Genomic DNA, 20,411 nt, shown 5'->3' with positions numbered 1-20,411 from the left:
ACCTCATTAATTCGCCTAAATCTGGCCCCTGTTTTTCAATTCCCATAGCCCCAACAGACTCTACTGATGTTCCTTTTCCATTGTTTTTTGTTTGCCTTATCATTAAAAGTACATTCGCTTATTTCCACAACCCCCCCCCCCCCCCCCCCCCCACACTTCACAAACAATCAAAGGTCAGTAGTAGCTCACCCGGCGTCGGTGGAAGGCGGCATCGGCATTGGCACCGGTGTACGGCGGCGTCGGCGTTGGTGTGATGCGACGTCGGCGTTGGTGTACGGTGGCGTCAGCGTCAATGGACGGCGGCGTCGGCTTTTGTGGATGGCATAGTCGACGTTGGAGTGATGCTACCTCGGCGTTGGTGTGATACTACGTCGGTGTTGGTTACGGCAGTGTCGGCGTAGTTGGTAGACGGCGGCTTAGGTAGATGGCGACGTCGGCGATTTGAGACTTAACTGCAGCGTTGTGCGATTTTCTTGATTCTCTTAATCATTTCATCATTTCACTCCCAACAGGTTTTTTTTTTTTTTAATTTTTTTTTTAACGGTCGCACGTTCTTGCGGTGGCACGGTGTAATGTTAAGCTATCTCTATACAGCTTAAGCGGTTTCATGGACTTAACTTGTTGAAGAAGAATGTTGGTTCTGCTTTCTTGCAGTGCTGATGTTTTCTGCTAGCACCGGATGCTTCTCCGAATATTTCACTGCTAGGAAGGGGAAATTTTCACTCTCTCTCTCTCTCTCTCTCTCTCTCTCTCTCTCTCTCTCTCTCTGTTCTTATTTAAAAAATACTCTACTCTTGGAATATCATTCAATGCACCAGAACATTTATTTCCACTTTGTACAAAAAAACAACTAAACTTTATGACATAACCCCACACATTACTGGGCACCCAGAATCAGTTAATTACACATTTTTGAGCACAATGAATACATAAGCTTTTATCGTGGCTGACTATCCACATCCAGTCCATGTACTCCAACATCAGTCCAGTGTCTAATAAACAGTCACTATTTTGAGTCTCTCCATTTGTTTTTCAACAATACAAAGCTACATTACTCTTTGCAGCTGTCCACGGAGCTTCCGGGCCGTATTTGTTCTTGGCAGGCCGCGCTGAACACTTGCCAGCACTGTCGAATTGTCTCCCTTCCAGTTTCGCCTGCACAAACAATAAATGGGTGCAGTATCCCATGCTCATCCTGCTTTAAAATAATGCATGTTGAAACGGCTGTGACACAAGTGCCTCCAGACTTCCATAAAATTCTGAGGGCACTACAGCACTACTTAATCTAACTTACACTAAGAACAACACACACACACCCATCCCCGAGGGAGGACTCGAACCTCTGACGGGGGAAGCCATGCGAACCGTGACAAGACACCTCAGACCGCGTGTCTACCCTGTGCAGCAGACTTTGGAAAGTTTGTTTTATGAGTATGTACACCACTTTATCAGTGGGCAGTGCCATTTGTTTTAGCTCCTCAGACAGTGTGCTATTGTGTAGGGCTTTCAGTGTGTACCAGGATTTCCCTCCCCCCCCTCACAACCACCACTGAAGTTACAATTGAAGGTTTATGACTGCCTCTCATGTATCCTTGATTCCTGTAGCTCTTCTGGCATCAACCTTTGCTAGTCGCTGATCTTCACCTGTATACTCTGTTCCCTACTCCCACTGCAGCACTACATAGACTTCTGTTCCACCAAAGCACCTAACTAATCTTTCTCCCCTCTTCTACCTCTCTTTCTATCACTGCCCCACCCACCCCCTCCCTGCTGATATCATGACTGCTCCCAGCAGCACTATCCTGTCCCCACCACGTCCCTGCATGCTCCCTTCCCATCTCAGTCCCAATGTTAACCTCACCAGCCAGGCACAGTTGCTCACAGTCTGCCATCAGAGGCCAGAGACAGTGATTTTGTGTGCGTGCCTGCGCGCGTGCATGCGTGCGTGTTACTCTTGGGTGAATGCGTGTGCATTTTCTACTTTAGAAGAATGCCTTGTGACCAAAATCTCTCATATGACAGTCTTTTGCCATAAGCGACTTACAAGTTATAGAAGTTGTTGGAGTCCAATTGTTTGGAATAAATGAGTAAATGATTGACATTATGTTGTTTCTGGTGAAAATAAGTTTTCAGGATGGTGATGGTGTATACCCTTCTTGCACAAGGCATCAGTAATGAATACCAATGTTCAAAGATCAACATTTGGTGACTGTGAATGCCAAATATTGAAAAGAACTGTTTCAAAGAACCATGGGCCTGAAGTTACACTTATCAGTACTCAAACAGCCTCGTTTCTACCAGCCAAATCTGAAATATATTGCACAACCTGGACTTTTGCGGAAATATTATTTGTCACTACCAAGCATGTGTTAAGACAACCAAGCTCCTGCAATATGAGCCACTGATGACTAGAAGGGAATAGGGTTATACAGTGATTTATTCCTCACTTGTTTTCAATAAAAGGTCAGTTTTTATTTTCAGTAGATGCTGAAAAAAAACTATTGTTGTGATACAAATTCTTCTGATAAGTATTGGGGTGGTTCTGTGAAGGTCCTCTGAGGTCAACTTAAAGCCAAGAATTATGTGGTCATTTTTGTTCACTAAATGTATGAGGTGCTACCCAAAATATCTAAAAATTTCGTTGTAAAAATCAGAGAACGATACTTCTGGCCTAATGTAATCCGTTGCCTTCAACATAGTCAGCTGTGGCACATACACAATGATCCCAGCTCTGTTCCCATTCATGGAAGTGCTACTGGAAGTCCGCAGGGTGAAAAGTGCTCAGGACCCATTGCAATTCCACTTGAATGCTGTCAGCAGAGTCAAAACATCACTCTTTTAATGCGGTTCTCATCTTTGGAAACAGGCAGAAGTAGCATGGGGCTATGTCTTAAGAGTAGAGAGTGTGGGAGCTGTTGCCATGTTGTTTGCTGATGTGCTGTCATGGTGTACAAGCCAGTCTTTCTTTTTCGACTACTCTGGCCATTTGCACCGAACATTTTCCTTCTGTTGCATCAAAAACTCACAGTAAAACTGCCTGTGGAAGGTCTGACCAAGTGGAATAAACTTATGCACTATTCCACGAACATCAGAAAAATTATCAGCATTGAAGTCACGTTGTTGCAACTTGTTGAGCATTTGTAGGCCTTGGAGAAGATGGTATTTTTCATTGTGATGATTGCTGCTTCATTTCAAGATCATAACCATAGACCGAAGATTCGTCACCTCTTATGACTCTGAATAAGAATTTTGGACACTCTTGTACTTTTTGTTGCAACTCAGTGCACGTCTGAATCCTGAGGTTTGTTGGTTGATGCTGAGAGGGACAGATTGCTGCAATTCATCTCATGTTCAGTTCATCGGCTAGAATTCATTGATAAGTAGCGTACTACAACAGCCTAAGACTATTATAAACACCACAGATTGTGTGCCTTCAGTTGTTGTGAATCATGTCATGCACTTTCATTATCATTTCCAGTGTTGCGCATGTTGACAATCGCCCCAAATGTTTGTCGTCTTCCACAGATTCTCACCCTTCCTGGAAGCGTTTGACCCACTGATATGTTCTTGCTTGACTAAGTGCTCTCTTACCAGATGCCTTTGTCAGCATGTGGTGTGTTTCAGGTGCAGTTTCTTTAACTTGACACAGTTTGATGCAAAACCATTGCATCTGTCATGCTATCCATTTCACAATTCGCAGAAGCACTGAAATACACCCGGAAATCCACCTCTACAACTCTTAACTACCTGTACCAAAGTAGACACAACTTTGTTCTGCAGGAGCTGAAACGTATACCTTGGGACATCTTGTGGCACAATTTCGTACTGCTAGTGGTTTGACCAGTACAATCAAATTCTCAGATATTTGGGTAGCACCTTGTAGTCTTTAGTGCAGAAGTTTCACAAAGATATTTTCTAACATGACAATGTGCAGTAGGTCAGTTCCTTCTGGTGTCTTGGTTCAAATGGGTGTTTTTGAACAAGAAGATATTTGGAATGTCTTCTCGACTATATAGTCCTAAAACATTCATATTAGTAAACAACTGCGATTGGCTTTTGAACAGGAGTTTTCAGTGCTTCATTTTTTTCTGTTAACTATGTTGGCACTGTGTGATGTACTATGTCATGTATGGTACAAAATGCCACTAGATACAATTCACAAGTATTATATGCCCATTTAATGGTAAATACCAGCTATGTAAGAACCTAAATTGGTCTCACACCATATTGATAATGTTCATTTAGTGACCATAGTGACTTTGGGTTTACGTTTTTGGTACGAAGATAACATAATGTATTAATCATGTGAACATTAATGTATATTTCTGAATATAGCCTAATGTCTTTTAAAAAATTTGAGGAATTATTCTTATCTTCGTACAGAAATATTTACTAATTATTGTTTTCTGGCTTTTACTCTGTAGTTTTTCACATTACTCTTAATCAGTTTCATTCTTATTAAATTCAGGACAAGTGTCTGTGTATTGTTCTTCAGTCTATTGTCAGAAATCAGCCTAAATCTTTTGAATAATATTGAAGTTCTCTTTTGTAATTGTATTATTTTTTTAAATAGGATTTTTTTTTTTACAATTTTATATTGACAAGGATATGAGACATTGGCAGGAGAAAGTATTAAATATTCTGCTTCCCTGTTTACCTCTTTTTATTCTTTCTGTTGAACATGTTACTTGAAATGGTTAGATTTTGGATTGATTTTAGACTAGAAATATACTGTCAGATTAAAACTATGTTCAGACTGAGACTTTAACCTGGAATCTTGCCTGTCAGTATCAGTACACTTACAAACTGAGCTATTCAAGTATGATTTAGTAACCATTCTCAGAGCCTTACATCTACCATTACCTCTTTCCTATCTCCCAGAAGTTCTCATGCTTACCTTACAGGACTAGTACTTCCAGAAGAAAGGATATTGCAAATAAATGGCTAGCCACTGCCTGGGGAATTGTTTCCAGATCGAATCTCTCACTTGGCAGCAGAATGTGCTATAATTTGAAACTTATTGGCAGATTAAACCTTTTTGCCTGACTGGGACTTTAATCTGGAATTTTGCCTTTCACTGGCAATGCTCATGAGATATCCAGGTTTAATACATGACCAAGTTTTAATTTTAATCTGCCATGCGTTAAAATACATGTATGGCTCCTGTGAAATTGCTGGACATAATTGTCTGTTCTGCATCATTATGCACCATATTGATACCAAGGACAATGGAGTGGAAGCTTCGAGAAGATGTGAACAGTAGATACTTAAAAAAGAAACCAAAAAGTGCTAAAGAATGAGCCAGGAAGTGCTAAAGAATGAGCCAGGAAATTTTGAAGAAGAGTGGGATCTATTCAAAATATCAGTAGTCAGCGGTGCTTATACGGACTAACGAAAGGCAAATTATAGGAAAAAGGAATGACTTAGTGAAACAAAAGAATACAAAATATTATTTGAGACTGATCAATGGCAAAGAAAAACAAAGATATAAAAAAGTAAAAAATGATGTTTATCAGGTTGGATTAAAAAATAGCCACACTTTATCAAGAATACAGAGATAAGAAACTTTGAGGGGTTATGAAAGGTGTAAGAGGACTTTGGTATACTTTGTCAGAAAATTGAAGTAACAATAGGTGAAATCAAAAAATACTTTAAGGCATGTTGAAAAGTATGAAATGGAAGGTAAATGATGGAGGCAGTTGAAACAGGAGGAGTTACCATTGTCAGAGACATAGAATGGTTAAGAGAAGACATTATTTATTTTGAAAACATATTAAATGCAGAGGAGAAGGAAGACCATGGTCCCACAGTCACAGATCTTGAGAAAGGACGACCACCAATTACCTAGACAGAACAGAAAATGCTCTGAAACAAATGCAAAGAGAGAAAAAGAGAGAAATCTTCCAGAGGTAAGAAGACTATAGTTATGATAAAAGCAGCGAAGAATCAACAAAACACATTGGTTCCACTGAATCATGGGAACTGTATAGGGAGGAAATGGGGTACCCAGTGACTGGTAAAAGGGAATTATAATACTGTTTCTTAAAGGAATAGTGTACCAACTATACCACCTTGTCTAAAGATCTAGGAAATGGTCCTGGAAAAGGGTTTGAGAGTTGTCATAGAATCTCAATTTGAAGAACGGCATGGATTTGGGACTAACAAAGGACGTTATTTTTGCAGTCAGACAAATAATTAAAAGATATAGAGGTTGGAAAATACCTGATAATAATGTAATATGATAGGATGCTGAGATATAAAATATGGAACTGGCTGGAAAAATGGAATCTCCGCAACTCTAATTACCAAAATTCATATACCGTACATCAACCGAGAATACAAGATGGACAGTCAAAGTAGTTTGGAACAGAGGGCTATGCAACAGGGTAGTTCCCTTTCGTGATTCCTCTGAATCACACTCGTGGTTGTCGGAATGAAAGACATCACATGAGTGAAAAAAGAAGACCTAAATGTTCTCATATTTGTGGATGTCACCATTTAAAGTGAAACTACCATGGAGGTACAGAGGCAAATGGAACTGTGGAACACAAAGTTCAGAGTTAGTTTTAACATTGAGGAAAAGCAAAACAGAAGTGATTCAAATTAGTACAGTACCTGCTCCATCTAATGTATTTTTGGAGGGGAAGATCATTAAGAATGTGAAAAATTTCACTAATCTTAGTAGTATTGAGGCAAGTGATGGTGTGCCAATCTCGAGGTCTGGCAAGGGTAACCAACGATCAAAGTTCTTCACTGTAGTATGAAGACTTGGGTGGGATAAGGATGTTCCTCTAATATTGTTCAAAACTTTCTTTCCACCCATTATGCCCTATAGTTGTAACCCAAAGTCAGATGCAGGCTTGAGGATTGAAATCCCTATGGTTTGCCCTACAAATGACAAGGAGAGACAAGATCAGAAACGAGTACATAACAAGAGACCTGCAAGTGAAAGTGACCATAGAGGAAAGGCCGAATACAGTGAGACTTTAGAGGTTTGGTCACACAAAGTGGATGCAACCTAACCAAATTTCCCATTGGTACTTGGAAAGGAACATTTTAGGATGAAGGTAGATGTCCAAGAAAGAGGTGGTTGCATGAAATTAAAGTAATACTTGAAAGGAAAGGCTTCAGATACCGTGATGATGGAGGATATGTGTCAATAAAGAAACAGATGGGTGCAAGTAGATCAAAACCATGCTGCTCAACATTCTGGAAGGATTCCCTGATGATTTTGTTTATGCAGTGACTTGCACTTCTGTAGTCCTTACATTCATTAACCTCCAAATGTCGATTACACACTCACAGTTTTACTGATAAATGAACTTGATGGGTGATACACATCCATATTTTAAAATCATTTTCATCATCTATTAGCCATATAAGTTGGGTTAGCTTCTCGTGTAAGTCATTTCTGTGTATTGTTCACAACAATGGTTGTAAGACGTGCTCTGCTCATTTAAAATAACTGGAAATAAAGTATGTTGAGGGTGACGTGGGGCTGATGCACTTTTTAAACCCAACAAGCATTGTTTGTCACACACACTTTTTGTGATTCGCTTTATCAGTTATCTTGTTCTTCCATTGCTCTCCAGTCTTAGAACTAATGACAAATTTTCTGTGCCAGGTGAGTTCCTGTTATCTTTTAGGTAAGATGCGGAATTTTTGGAAGATTATTCATACATTTTTCTCATTATGTACATGTTAATTTGGTTGTTATTTGGAACTCTAAATAATTGGTTCCATATTCGTATATTGACTTTATTATAAAGCACCAATATCTAAAACAGACACACACACACACACACACACACACACACACACACTCACCTGATCTTGTAATCTGTAGAATTTAGAACTGTAGGATCCCCTATATGTGTGGTACACATCAGAGACTGCTACCCAGATAGCCGACTGTGTGTGGGGTGCACACAAGGGATTTTTAGCTTAGGTGACTCTCCATCCAGAGTGCAAGTTGCAAAAAATGCTTCCTTGTGGTTAACTGCCAAAACATTTGCAACTGAGTACTGGAGTTTGAAGTGCTACTAAAATGCAGGGAATCTTATGTAATACTAGGTACAGAAAGCTGGCTGATATCTGAAACTGGTAGTAATGAGATTTTTGGGGAAAATGTATGTGTTTATTGAAAGAATAGGCTACTGGGAAATGGAGAGGGTGTAGTTGTTGGAGTAGACAAGAAACTCAAATCCACCAAGATAGAAATGTAAGCTGCATGTGAGTTTGATTTGGCAAAATACTGAATCAGGGTCGTCATAAAATTGTGACTCACCTCCTGATATAATGAAAACTTTACAGAAAACTGCCTTTTGCTTGTATAGTAAGTTCCCTAGTCATCATTGGAGTTGTAAGCCATCCAACAGTCAACTGGCAAAATTACAGTTTTGTTAGTGGAGTGTGTGACAGGACATCTTGTGAAACATTACTAAATGCCTTCTCTGAAAGCTACCTAGAACAGACAGCTTGGAACACGCTCAAATTGGAAATATTTTAGAGCTGATAGCAGCAAGTAGACCTGAACTCTTTGAGGATGTCCGCATCAAAACTAGTTTCAATGACTATGATGCGGTTGTGGCAACAACCAATGTACCAAGGACAACTAAAATAAGCAGAAAGATAGATATGTTCAGTGAACTACATAAAAAATCAGTAGTGTCATATCTCAGTGAGGAATTTGAAACATTCATCACAGGGCAGGAGCACATGGAAGAACTATGGCTCAAGCTTAATAGAAGAGAATGACATACTCCATGCCAACCAGCTGGATTCTGAAAACATCAGTCATGTGAAACCCAATTCTCACTTTTCTCACATACTGACCAAGTTTTGGATCAAAGCAGACAGGTAGATGCAGTATATCTTAATTTCTTAAGTATTGGACTCATTACCACAACTAAGCTTATTGTCTAAAGTACAATCATAAGGGCTATCATACTCATTTTGTGACTGGATTGAATACTTTTTGGTAGGGAGGACACAGCGTGTTACCTTGGATGGAGTGTCATCATCAAATGTAAAAGTAACTTCGGGTTTACCTCAGGGAAGTGTGTCTTGATCCTTGCTGCTCGTGTTGCATATTAGATACCTTGCAGACAATATTGGTAGTAAGCTAAGACATTTTGCAAATGATGCTGTTATTTATAGTGATGTATGTACTATCTGAAAGAAGCTGCATAAATATTCAATCAGATCTTGATAAAATTTCAAAGTGGTGCAAAGACTCTTAAAAAGCAATCAGTCTACAAAGGACCATGTGACCCATTCTGGAATATTGTCAAAGCGTATGGGATCCATGCCAAATAGGACTAATGGGGGATATTGAACTTTCTCAGAGAAGGCTGTCACAGACGGTCACAGGTTTGTGAGACCGGTGGGAGAAAGTCACAGAGATGCTGAAGAAACTGAACTAGCAGACTCTTGAAGATACGTGCAGACTGTCCCAAGAGAGCCTACTTACAAAGTTAAAAAAACAGCTTTACATAATGACTCTAGGAATATATTACAACCCCCAATTATTGTTCACATTGGAATTGTGAGGACAAGATTAGATTAATTACAACACATAGAGGTGTTTAAACAAACATTCTTCCCATGCTCAATATCTGAATGGAGCACAAAGAACACCTAATAACTGGTACAATTTTTTACTGTTTCTTGTAGCTTTTTTTGTGCGTGACAGTTTTTTTAGTTTTTAATGTTTTTATCTGTAACTGAAAGATCCCTAACTGTAATCTCTTGCTTATATTTTCATTGATCTATTTGGAACCTCTGCTCTTGCTAATATGTTAATTTCATTTGTAGATGTGTATATGTAATTTTTAAACATTCATGATGCTGTTTTATTGATTGTGCTGAACACATTTATTATCTTGTGTTATTCCTCTGTTTCAGTATTATTTAACAAGATTCTCTATTAAAGGTAGTCAAAATGGTGCGACAAAAACGTAAACACTCAACAGACAGTACAGGTAGCTGTGATGATAGTAGAAAGTGTCCACATTTGACCAATTTAATGTTACCAGTAGGTCAAGAGGTTGTGATTAAGAGTGAGCCCATTGATGCACCTGCAGAGGAAAGTCCCACATATCCGAGCAGTGATGTTGATGACGATGCTGGAATTGATGTAGATGAATCAGAATTTTATAAACGCCTTAAAATGGAATTGGACAGTGAAAATGGGAGTAGTAGCAGAGATTCCTGGGATGAGAGAATAGCAGACAGCAGAAATATTAGTACTGAGAAAAAAGAAGGGCAACAGTCTCAGTATGAAAGCAGTCCATCTGAGGAAACAACTGCTGATAATAACAAGATGATGAAGGAATTGACATTACAAAGGAAAGACAGTATAGGAACAAAGACTGTAACTCAGGTTAATGAAAACATTAGTAATGCAGAGAACAGTGTTGAGTCACAAGTGTATACTAACACTGTCACTCAAAATGGGAATGAACATTGTACTGAAGAAAGTGATTCCACAAAGGAGATAAATATTTCTAGTGAAAATCTTACTGCAGGCAGGGAAAGAGAGAGTGCGGCATGTGAAATGAACCGTGTAGTAGCAGAAGAAAGTGAGTGCCACAAAGAAATAGAGGAAAGTATAAGTCATACAATAATAGAAGAAAGTGGAGATGAAAGAAATGACGATGATGAACATGATGGTACCCAAGAAAGTGATCAACAACAAGGCAGGGACTCTTCCTGTGCCGGAGATGAATCCATGGCATTACGAGAGTTTGATGTCCTGGATGAATTTGACCATAATGATGAAGAGGACGATGACCAGGATGATTATAACCAATCAGATGATGATTCAGATGTACCTGATGAAGAAATAGAAGCTATGTTAGAGGAAGGTAAGCTGTAAGTATAAGTATTTCTGTAATACATGTTGTGCCCTTTGATTTAATAGCAGAACACATTGTAGTAAAAAAAGTTCAATAGTGTTCTAGAGTTAATTAAATCACTAATGGAGGCTTACAGTGCCGAGTGATTCTGTAATATATTTTCCTTGTTACTGTCATCTGTACTGAATTACATTTTAGGTCTACCAGAAGAATTCAAGAAGAAAGCTAAAAATGGAGAGAATGGAGAAAATGGGGAGAACGGTGAACCAACATTCAAAGAAAGGAAAAAAGTTGTTTTAGAAGGTATTGTGTTTTACCTTATGAATAAATTTTTATATATTTTGCACTCCTTGGACATAATTATCTAATTCAACTCAGGAGTAAAAAAGTAAATTGTTACTTCTAAATTTAAACCAGGTTTTAAAGTTTGGGTGCGTTCCACCAGTCCCACATACCTCCTTGATAATGCTAAGTGGCAAGCACTGCAGTGAACTTGGTATTTGGTGACAAACTGGGTTTGTAAAAGCTGATAATGTTCTCAAGCTGAGGACAAGTCAGTGCTACCAGTCCTCTATTACCATAAGCTCTGGTGCCATGCATGGTGTGGTGGTACATTGGTGGTGGAACATTGTATGTCACATGGAACAAAGATCTTGGCTTAATTATTCAGACTGAAAAAGGCTTAATTATACAGACTGCAAAAAATACTTCTCAACTTCAAAATGTGCTATTTACTGATGATGATGTCAGTAAAATCCTTTTGGGTATTGGGACACATCACTTTGTAATTTTGAAACAACTCTGTATGAGGTGCGTTCAAATGAAACCTGGTCAGTATGTCTACCTTTGCCTTGCACGTAAGGTTGGCACCACATAACTGTGGATATCGTGGCATCATCTATTGGTAGAGAGACTGACGCATACGCACCATTTGATGTTGCATAGCGCCAGTGTGGTTTCACACTGAAGAGAAGGTGGCCACAGAAGTTATTGTCCACTACTGAGCATGCAGGTGAGTAAGCAGGAACAATGCGTGATTAGATTTTTTTGTCAGTAGAGGGAATTGGAGGCCGTGAAATATATCGACGGGTGAAGGCTTTGCACAAACCAAAAGAAAAAGATGAAAAAGTACTGGCAGAACATTCACCTAACATCTGGATGAGAGTAATTTTCATGAATTTGCATCGTACATTGTCTTTGTGTTTGTAGGTGTCCACATGCTGAACTACTTGGAAACGTTTTTCAATATTAACTATTTTTTCTCATGCATAGTAATGAAGTATTTTGCCATCTGTCATTATCATCTCCCCTTCAAACTCCTGCTTGTACTCATGCAATCTAGACTGAATACTTGTTTTTGCTTTTTGCATCACGCTTAATTGTGAAGAACTTAAAACACACCACCAAGCCCCTAGTTAGTGGTCACTGCTCACCACAAAAGTGAACTGATTTTCTGTAGACAGAACAAGGAGTCAACTGAAGTAAGGTGACTGAAGAAGGCTTCACAAATGAGCCATTAATCGCTTTAGTGTTGTATTAATTTACATGTTATGAATATTATGAAATGAAAAATTAAAAAAGATTGCATACAAATTAAATAATAATGTTAAAACAGGTACTTGGTGTTACATTGTAGGCGGCTCCAAAAAAACACAGTTCCAACTAACCCCTTAATACCCATGTTGGTTCAGCTTTGCAGCGAGAGATCAGGGAAGTCCAAGAACCAAGGCCACATACTACATGACAAAATGCAAAGGGTAATTTCAAGCAGTGAATTGGGAAGAAGGAAAAATCATAAATAAATATGTAAAAATAACCTTTCACAACAGCTGAACAAGAGAACACACAGTTTAAAATGTCCATTTGTTTTAAAAATAATAAGTATTTTAATTAAAAATGTGCAAAATATGCAGCACAATTAAAGATTTCCGAAAATATGATGCTTACTCACAAAACAGACAAAATATGCATTTATATGTTGCATAAAACCATGCTTTAAAATGTAAGAGAAGTAGATCAAACATATTATCCAAAGAGTATACTTCTTCAATAATAGAAAGCTGCTGGAAAGCAAATAGTCTTCTTGAAAGTAGATGGTTCAGCTACAATCTATGTAGAGTTCAGCTGTTACTGATTTACTGTGTCGTGCCCCGACACAGAAGTTCTGTTTGACCTTCTGTTTTTGCCAACTCTTTACATCCATACTGAAGTTCGTAAATTCCTGCAGTGTGGAGAGTATCTATGGAATTCTTTGTGTGGCTTTATTTATCTTGGATATTGCAGACACACTGAAATATTTGCTTAATTCCTCCGTGGCACAGCACTTTGCCTATGTGGCCATTGATGCGTTTCATGCATGGGAAGGGAATTTCCTACATTATCCCTTAGATGTGTCAGCATTGATTCTGGAACACTTTGTTAGGAACTGCATTTTCTTGCATCTGTAGTTCACTCATTTCACCTACATATATTGTAGTGTCCGTGATTATTGTAGTGTTTCCTGTAGAAAATTTCTGTGCCACCAAGAATATTTGGGATACGAAACTATGATGATGAGGACTGCCCTGTAACACCAATTGTCTGTGGGATCAATTTCCTCTCATCCTGTATTGTGTAACATCTGGTCCACAATTCATGTCACCAGGTTGATCACAAACTTATACATTCAGCAATCCACAAATTTCATTGAGGTCATATGAAAACCTCTATGGATGTAATGGTCACCTTTGACATAAGATCTCTGTTCATGAATGTGCTTGTAGCTCAGACCATTAACCTCTTACAGGAGTAATACTGCCAGATATTTCCAAGTTGGTGTGCCTGTCATCAACTAACTTTAGTTGGTAGGGAATATGAGGTACTGTACTGCCACGTCTGCATTGTTGGCTGAGGCAAATTGATGTCACATTCATCACATGATCTAATGGAAAAGAAGAATTATGCAAGTTTCATGCACTTGAACTATATTTGTAAAAAATCACGTTATGCAGTAAGCTGAGAATAATAGTGTTCCCTCTTTTCTGAATGTAGAACTATATAGAACATCTAGTGGCCAACTGGATGTAAGGTGTGTAGGAAATCAATGCACATCACCAGATATTTACATGTTGCGTTGCACCATCATCCAGCACCAAAGAATGCTGTGTTACATATGCTAACAGCTGGAGCTCGCCATATAAGGGATGCGTATAACCTTTAACATGAACAAAAGGAACTCTGCACAAGATTCTGTGCATACTGAGACAATAATAAACTTCACAATGAGCTGTGAGGGCCATTGAAGACAATGTAGATAACCTGGAGAATAACTCCTGTTGCTCACTTACTGTACATGACCACATAGCTAGTCGCTGTGCTTGAGGAATTGAGGCAACATTTCAGAGCAGCCACAACATCTAAGATCTGTTGAGACCACAGAGAATTACGTACATGCTCTCTGCACTGCAGGTCCTTACGAACTTCAGTGGGAATGTAGCAACATTTGTTTTGGTAAAAAGTTTTGGTCATATGCAAAATCAGTAAGTGGACCAAATCATCTATTCATCAGTGTCTGGAAATACTTCCACATCTTTTAATGTGTTTTTCCCAGCTGCCAGTTGGTGAGTAAATCATCTATTCAGTCACTCAAGGCCATATTGGCACCACAATGGAAGATGACGGACAGAAAGCCAAAATACTGAATTTGGTCTGCTGAAATTATTTTCCTGTGGAATATCATAGTACAGTCTCTCCATTCTAGGCCAGTCAATGAAGGAAAATTAGGGGAAAAAATAGAAGTCACAAATATTTGTGCAGTAGTATAAGGGAATGTCATAAAGACCAAATTAAAAACCCCACCTGGGAGGGGGGATGAAGTGTGGGGTTGGTAGGGCTTTGAAAGGTCACTTTTTTATGTTTTTCGTTAATGGCTGAAAACCACAGTGTCTAGAGTAAATGTTTCCCGATATAAAATTAAACTGCATTAAATTTCCTGCAAAAAATGGCCTGTTCATTTTTTCTCTAGGACTAATAGTTTCCACATTGCAAGAGATGGAAGAATTATAGATTATTAAAAATATTGTTTTAAGAAATAGAAGAGGATGTAGATGAAGATGAATCGGGAGATACGATACTCCGTGAAGAGTTTGACAGAGCACTGAAAGACCTGAGTCGAAACAAGGTCCCGGGAGTAGACAACATTCCATTAGAACTACTGACGACCTTGGGAGAGCCAGTCCTGACAAAACTCTACCAACTGGTGAGCAAGATGTATGAGGCAAGCGAAATACCCTCAGACTTCAAGAAGAATATAATAATTCCAATCCCAAAGAAAGCAGGTGTTGACGGGTGTGAAAATTACCGAACTATCAGTTTAATAAGTCACAGCTGTAAAATACTAACACAAATTCTGTACAGATGAATGGAAAAACTGGTAGAAACCAACCTCGGGGAAGATCAGTTTCGATTCGGTAGAAATGTTGGAACACGTGAGGCAATACTGATCTTACGACTTATCTTAGAAGAAAGATTAAGGAAAGGCAAACCTATGTTTCTAGCATTTGTAGACTTAGAGAAAGCTTTTGACAATGTTGACTGGAATACTCTTTCAAATTCTTAACGTGGCAGGGGTAAAATACAGGGAGCGAAAGGCTATTTACAATTAGTACAGAAACCAGATGGCAGTTATAAGAGTCGAGGAACAGGAAAGGGAAGCAGTGGTTGGGAAGGGAGTGAGACAGGGTTGTAGCCTCTCCCCGATGTTATTCAATCTGTATATTGAGCAAGCAGTAAAGGAATTCGCCGATGACATTGTAATTCTGTCAGAGACAGCAAAGGACTGGGAAGAGCAGTTGAACGGAATGAACAGTGTCTTGAAAGGAGGATATGAGATGAACATCAACAAAAGCAAAATGAGGATACTGGATGTAGTCGAATTAAGTTGGGTGATGCTGAGGGAATTAGATTAGGAAATGAGACACTTAAAATAGTAAAGGAGTTTTGCTATTTGGGGAGCAAAATAACTGATGATGGTCGAAGTAGAGAAGATATAAAATGTAGACTGGCAATGGCAAGGAAAGCGTTTCTGAAGAAGAGAAATTTGTTAACATCAAGTACAGATTTAAGTGTCAGAAAGTCGTTTCTGAAAGTATTTGTATGGAGTGTAGCCATGTATGGAAGTGAAACATGGTCAATAAATAGTTAGGACAAGAAGAGAATAGAAGCTTTAAAATGTGGTACTACAGAAGAATGCTGAAGATTAGATGGGTATATCACATAACTAATGAGGAGGTATTGAATAGAATTGGGGAGGAGTTTGTGGCACAACTTGACAAGAAGAAGGGACCGGTTGGTAGGACATGTTCTGAGGCATCAAGAGATCCCAAATTTAGCATTGGAGGGCAGTGTGTCAGGTAAAAATCATAGAGGGAGACCAAGAGATGAATACACTAAGCAGATTCAGAAGAATGTAGGATGTAGTAAGTGCTGGGAGACGAAGCAGCTTGCACAGGATAGGGTAGCATGGAGAGCTGCATCAAACCAGTCTAGTCACAGGACTGAAGACCATGGCAACAGTAACAACAGTATAAAGTTAGTGTTTATTATTAAATGCAGTGGGTCAAGAACAAATATTAAATGTGTGTACCATGTCTAAGTGCATTAGACCTCTGTTACGGGAGAAATTGTGTTCTGGTGGTGTAACATGGTAGAGAGGCCTGGTGGAGTGTAGAAGTGAGAGGTCTGACCTAGGTCAGCTGATTGTGACCATGGATGTCCCTCCTTTACATGCCTGCAAATTGAAGAATGAGCAGGTGATTCTCCACTATGTCCACCCCATTGTGTTGGAAGAAGCAACTATAGGGTGATTCATAAGGTTATACTGAATCCCCTGCAGTGTATTTTACACACAGTGTGTTAATGTTACATGGAATACAGATAGGAGGTACTGATAATACTAACATAAGAAACACATATGGGCAGAATCTACTTAAATCTCTGCTGGCTGTTCTATACTGCTAGAGGAGAAATTTATGCTTAATCATCCTGCAAAGCAGCTGTTGTATTCTGTCCAGGAAGTCATCTTTCCCCATGACAAATGCTGCTTGCTTTTCAGTTTATAGACTGTCTCTCCCCAGCATTTCATGTCCAGTTCTCTAATGTAAGTAGACAAAATAACTTCACTGAGCTCATGTTAATACAGTGGAGTTATTTTGTTTATTAAGTGAATACTTATTTGCAGTTGTTAAGTGAACTTTTATGTAAAATATATTCCTATAAACAATGTCTGTGAAGTGTATAATTTGTGTGCTGTTGTGAGTGGTCTTTGTAGTGCTGATGGGAAAGGGATTGGATTGATAAATGTGGTATCTTGCTCCTGTCTGTTATTGAAAGCATACAGTAAAGCTGCATAATTTTGTTGTGGTCACTTGGTGGTGAATAAATGAATGACCAGAAAGTTACTGCACTTCCCTTGCCATTAAATGTGTTGCTGATAGACTGCATAAACTTCTTCCAGTCAGGGAATTGCTGGCACTTTTAAAGTGGGCTGCACTGAGTGGAGCCGTCCGCCGCTCGTGGTCTCGCGGTAGCGTTCTCGCTTCCCGAGCACGGGGTCCCGGGTTCGATTCCCGGCGGGGTCAGGGATTTTCACCTGCCTCGAGATGACTGGGTGTTTGTGTTGTCCTCATCATTTCATCATCATCCAGGAAAGTGGCGAATTGGACTGAGCAAAGATTCGGAAATTGTACGGGCGCTGATAACCATGCAGTTGAGCGCCCCACAAACCAAACATCATCATCACTGAGTGGAGCCACTTACCACACATCCACAGCATATCTTATAATGTGGATATGAATATGGCCAATAGATTGTGACATAATGTTCATGCCTATAATAGTAATCTGCTGTAATGCATTGCTTGAAATACATTGAAATATGTTAAGTTCCATAACAGCTAGTTGACCTACTTCTGTTCAGAGGTAGGCAGTTTAAGTCTCTGTTCTTCAGAGGGCAGGAGAGCTGAGGCTGGGGCTAGTGATAGAGACAGTGAAATCGACATTATTGAATGCATTTTGACAGTATGTTACACTTGGGACAGCTCTTTAGTGTGCTATATAGTTGACATCTCCACCTGTTGTACTTTTTTATGTAATAGTTCACTTAACATCTGCAATAAGTATTCATTTAATAAACTGAAAATAACTCCACTATATGAACACAAGCTCAGTGAAGTTATTTTGTCTACTCACATAAGCGAGCATGTCAGGAAATTCTGGAGAGATATGATCTGTCTGAAAAAGGAAAAGTGAGTTGCAGTCGTGGCGAGGGAAGTTTATTTCCTTGGAACAATAAGCTCCCCTACGGAATGACTAAGACTAAATTTCCCCTCTAGCAGTGTAGAACAGTCTTCAGAGATTATTGTTATTATTATTATTATTATTATTATTATTATTAGTAGTAGTAGTAGTAGTAGTAGTAGTGGTGGTGGTGGTGGTGGTGGTGGTGGTGGTGGTGGTAACGCATATCTGTACTACATGTAGTGTTAATAAAATTTGTGGAAAATAAAATGCCTGAGCATGTCTGTGCACTGCATCGCCATGATTTATAGAGCACCCTATGGTTGCTCAGTTTTGTGAAACACACTGTAATTTCTTCTTATAACTTGGTGGGGTAGACTGAATGGGGAATCACCTGCTCACTATTCAGTTTGCAGACATGAGAAGGAAGGAAGTACAGGCCCAAAATCCAGTGACCTCCTTTCTCCCACCACCCTATTACATCATCAGAACACAATCGGACATTAATACAGGTATACTGGACTTAGATATGGTATACACATTTAAAATTTTTTCTTAACCCAATCGTTTAACAGTAAACATTAATTTTATACCATTGAAACATTATTTTTAATAATCTGCGGTTTTCCATCCCCTGCAGTGCGGAAACTGTAAGTCCTAGAGGAAAAAAAGAAAAAAATGAATAGGACATGTTGTGTAGGACATTTAATGCAATTTTATTTAGTACTGAGATACATTTTCACTTGAAGTCAAAGTTTTCGGGTTGTTCGAGAAAAACATACAAAAGTGGGCCTATAAACGCGTGCCCTCCACCCTCACACTCGCATCCTACCGGTGGGGATTTTTAGTATGTTGCTCATGATACTTATTCCTACTGCTGTACAGAAATTAGTGTCTACATGACCTTTCCCCCGTATTTGACCGTTTTTGGTCTTCATTATTTGGTGTGTTAAATCGTCACACAAATGCCAAAATGGCTAATATTGAGATCAATGACTGCGAAGTAGAAAAGCAACTACAGTTGCTTAGTAGTGGGAAGACATCTGGAACAGATGAGATACCTGCAAAATTCGACAGAGATTATGTGAAAGAACTTGCTCCCTTCTAGCAGCAGTTTATCATAGGTTTCTGGAGCAATGAAAGGTGCCTAGCAACTGGAAATATGAGCAAGTTGTTACTGTTTTCAAGAAGGGTCACAGGACAGATCAGTGTAATTATAAGCCTTTATCAGTGATGTCAATCAGTTACAGAATTATAGATCATGTTTTACGATAATATATTACAATTGTTTTGGAGATTGAAAATCTCTTCTGTAAAAATCAATTTGGATTCCACAAACAGAGATCTTGTAAAATTCAGCTTGCTCCGTTTCCTCATGAGGTTCACAGCACTGTAGACAACAGCACTCTGGTTGATGATATGTTCCTTGACTTCAGGGAGGCATTGGACACAGGCACTGCTGTTTAGTGAAAAAAAAAATGGTCTTATTGAGTATCGTACCAGATTTCTGACAGGTTCATTACTTCCTTGTAGAGAGAAATCAACATGTTGCTCTTAACAGAACAAAATCAACAGATGTAAAGATAAGTGTAAAGATAACTTCAAGAATGTCCCAGGAAGTGTGGTAGGACCCAGAAGGCTAGCAGTTTGCAGGAAAAACTGCAGAGGTTATATTGTGCATATGCATTAGTAGACAACTGTAGAGCTACTGTTGATGACAAATTGCTGGAACCACTAACTACCATAAAATATGTAGGAATAACCATCTGTAACAACCGTAAGTGGAATTATCACATAAAACAAATAGTAGAAAAAGAAAATGCCAGATGGAGATTCATAGGAAGAATTCTAAGGAAATGTAATTCATCCATAAAAGGATGGGCTTACAAAACTCTTGTTCTTGTCTGACTGCTCACCGGTCTGGAACTCTTACCTGGTTGGATTAATAGAAAATAGACAAGTTTCAACAAAGACTGGTGTGTTTCATCATGGGCTCTTTTAGATGGTGTGGGAGGGTTGCAGAGGTGTTCGGCAAACTTCAGTAGCAGCACTAAAAGTGCGATGTACATTCTGGGAAGATTCGGATAATATATTACATTCTCCCATATGTCTCATGAAAGGACTCCAGCGAGAGTATTTGTGAAATTAAAGCAGATACAGAGGTTAACAGACAATTGTCCTTCCCACGAGCCATTTGTGAGTGGAACAGGTAAGGGGGGATCCATTTCAGCAGTACCAGAAGTAGCCTCCACCACACGCCATCAGGTGGCTTGGGGAG

At 39.1% G+C, this 20,411-nt stretch overlaps 1 protein-coding gene across 1 annotated transcript in view; it reads left to right on the top strand.

Annotated features, from left to right (window-relative positions):
• The window catches only part of LOC126100710 (microprocessor complex subunit DGCR8), a 257,052-nt gene that overhangs the window by 72,435 nt on the left and 164,206 nt on the right, over nucleotides 1–20,411 (top strand). Inside the window, exons 3-4 of the mRNA XM_049911330.1 lie at nucleotides 9,907–10,868; nucleotides 11,058–11,162. Of these exons, the coding sequence (XP_049767287.1) occupies nucleotides 9,944–10,868; nucleotides 11,058–11,162 (1,030 nt within the window). The 5' untranslated portion in view covers nucleotides 9,907–9,943. The remainder of the gene's footprint in view (nucleotides 1–9,906; nucleotides 10,869–11,057; nucleotides 11,163–20,411) is intronic.

This window comes from Schistocerca cancellata, chromosome 9 (assembly GCF_023864275.1).
Source record: "Schistocerca cancellata isolate TAMUIC-IGC-003103 chromosome 9, iqSchCanc2.1, whole genome shotgun sequence".
Taxonomy (NCBI): domain Eukaryota; kingdom Metazoa; phylum Arthropoda; class Insecta; order Orthoptera; family Acrididae; genus Schistocerca; species Schistocerca cancellata.
The sequence above is the reverse complement of the archived record's forward strand: the minus strand, read 5'-3'. Positions and strand labels throughout refer to the sequence as shown.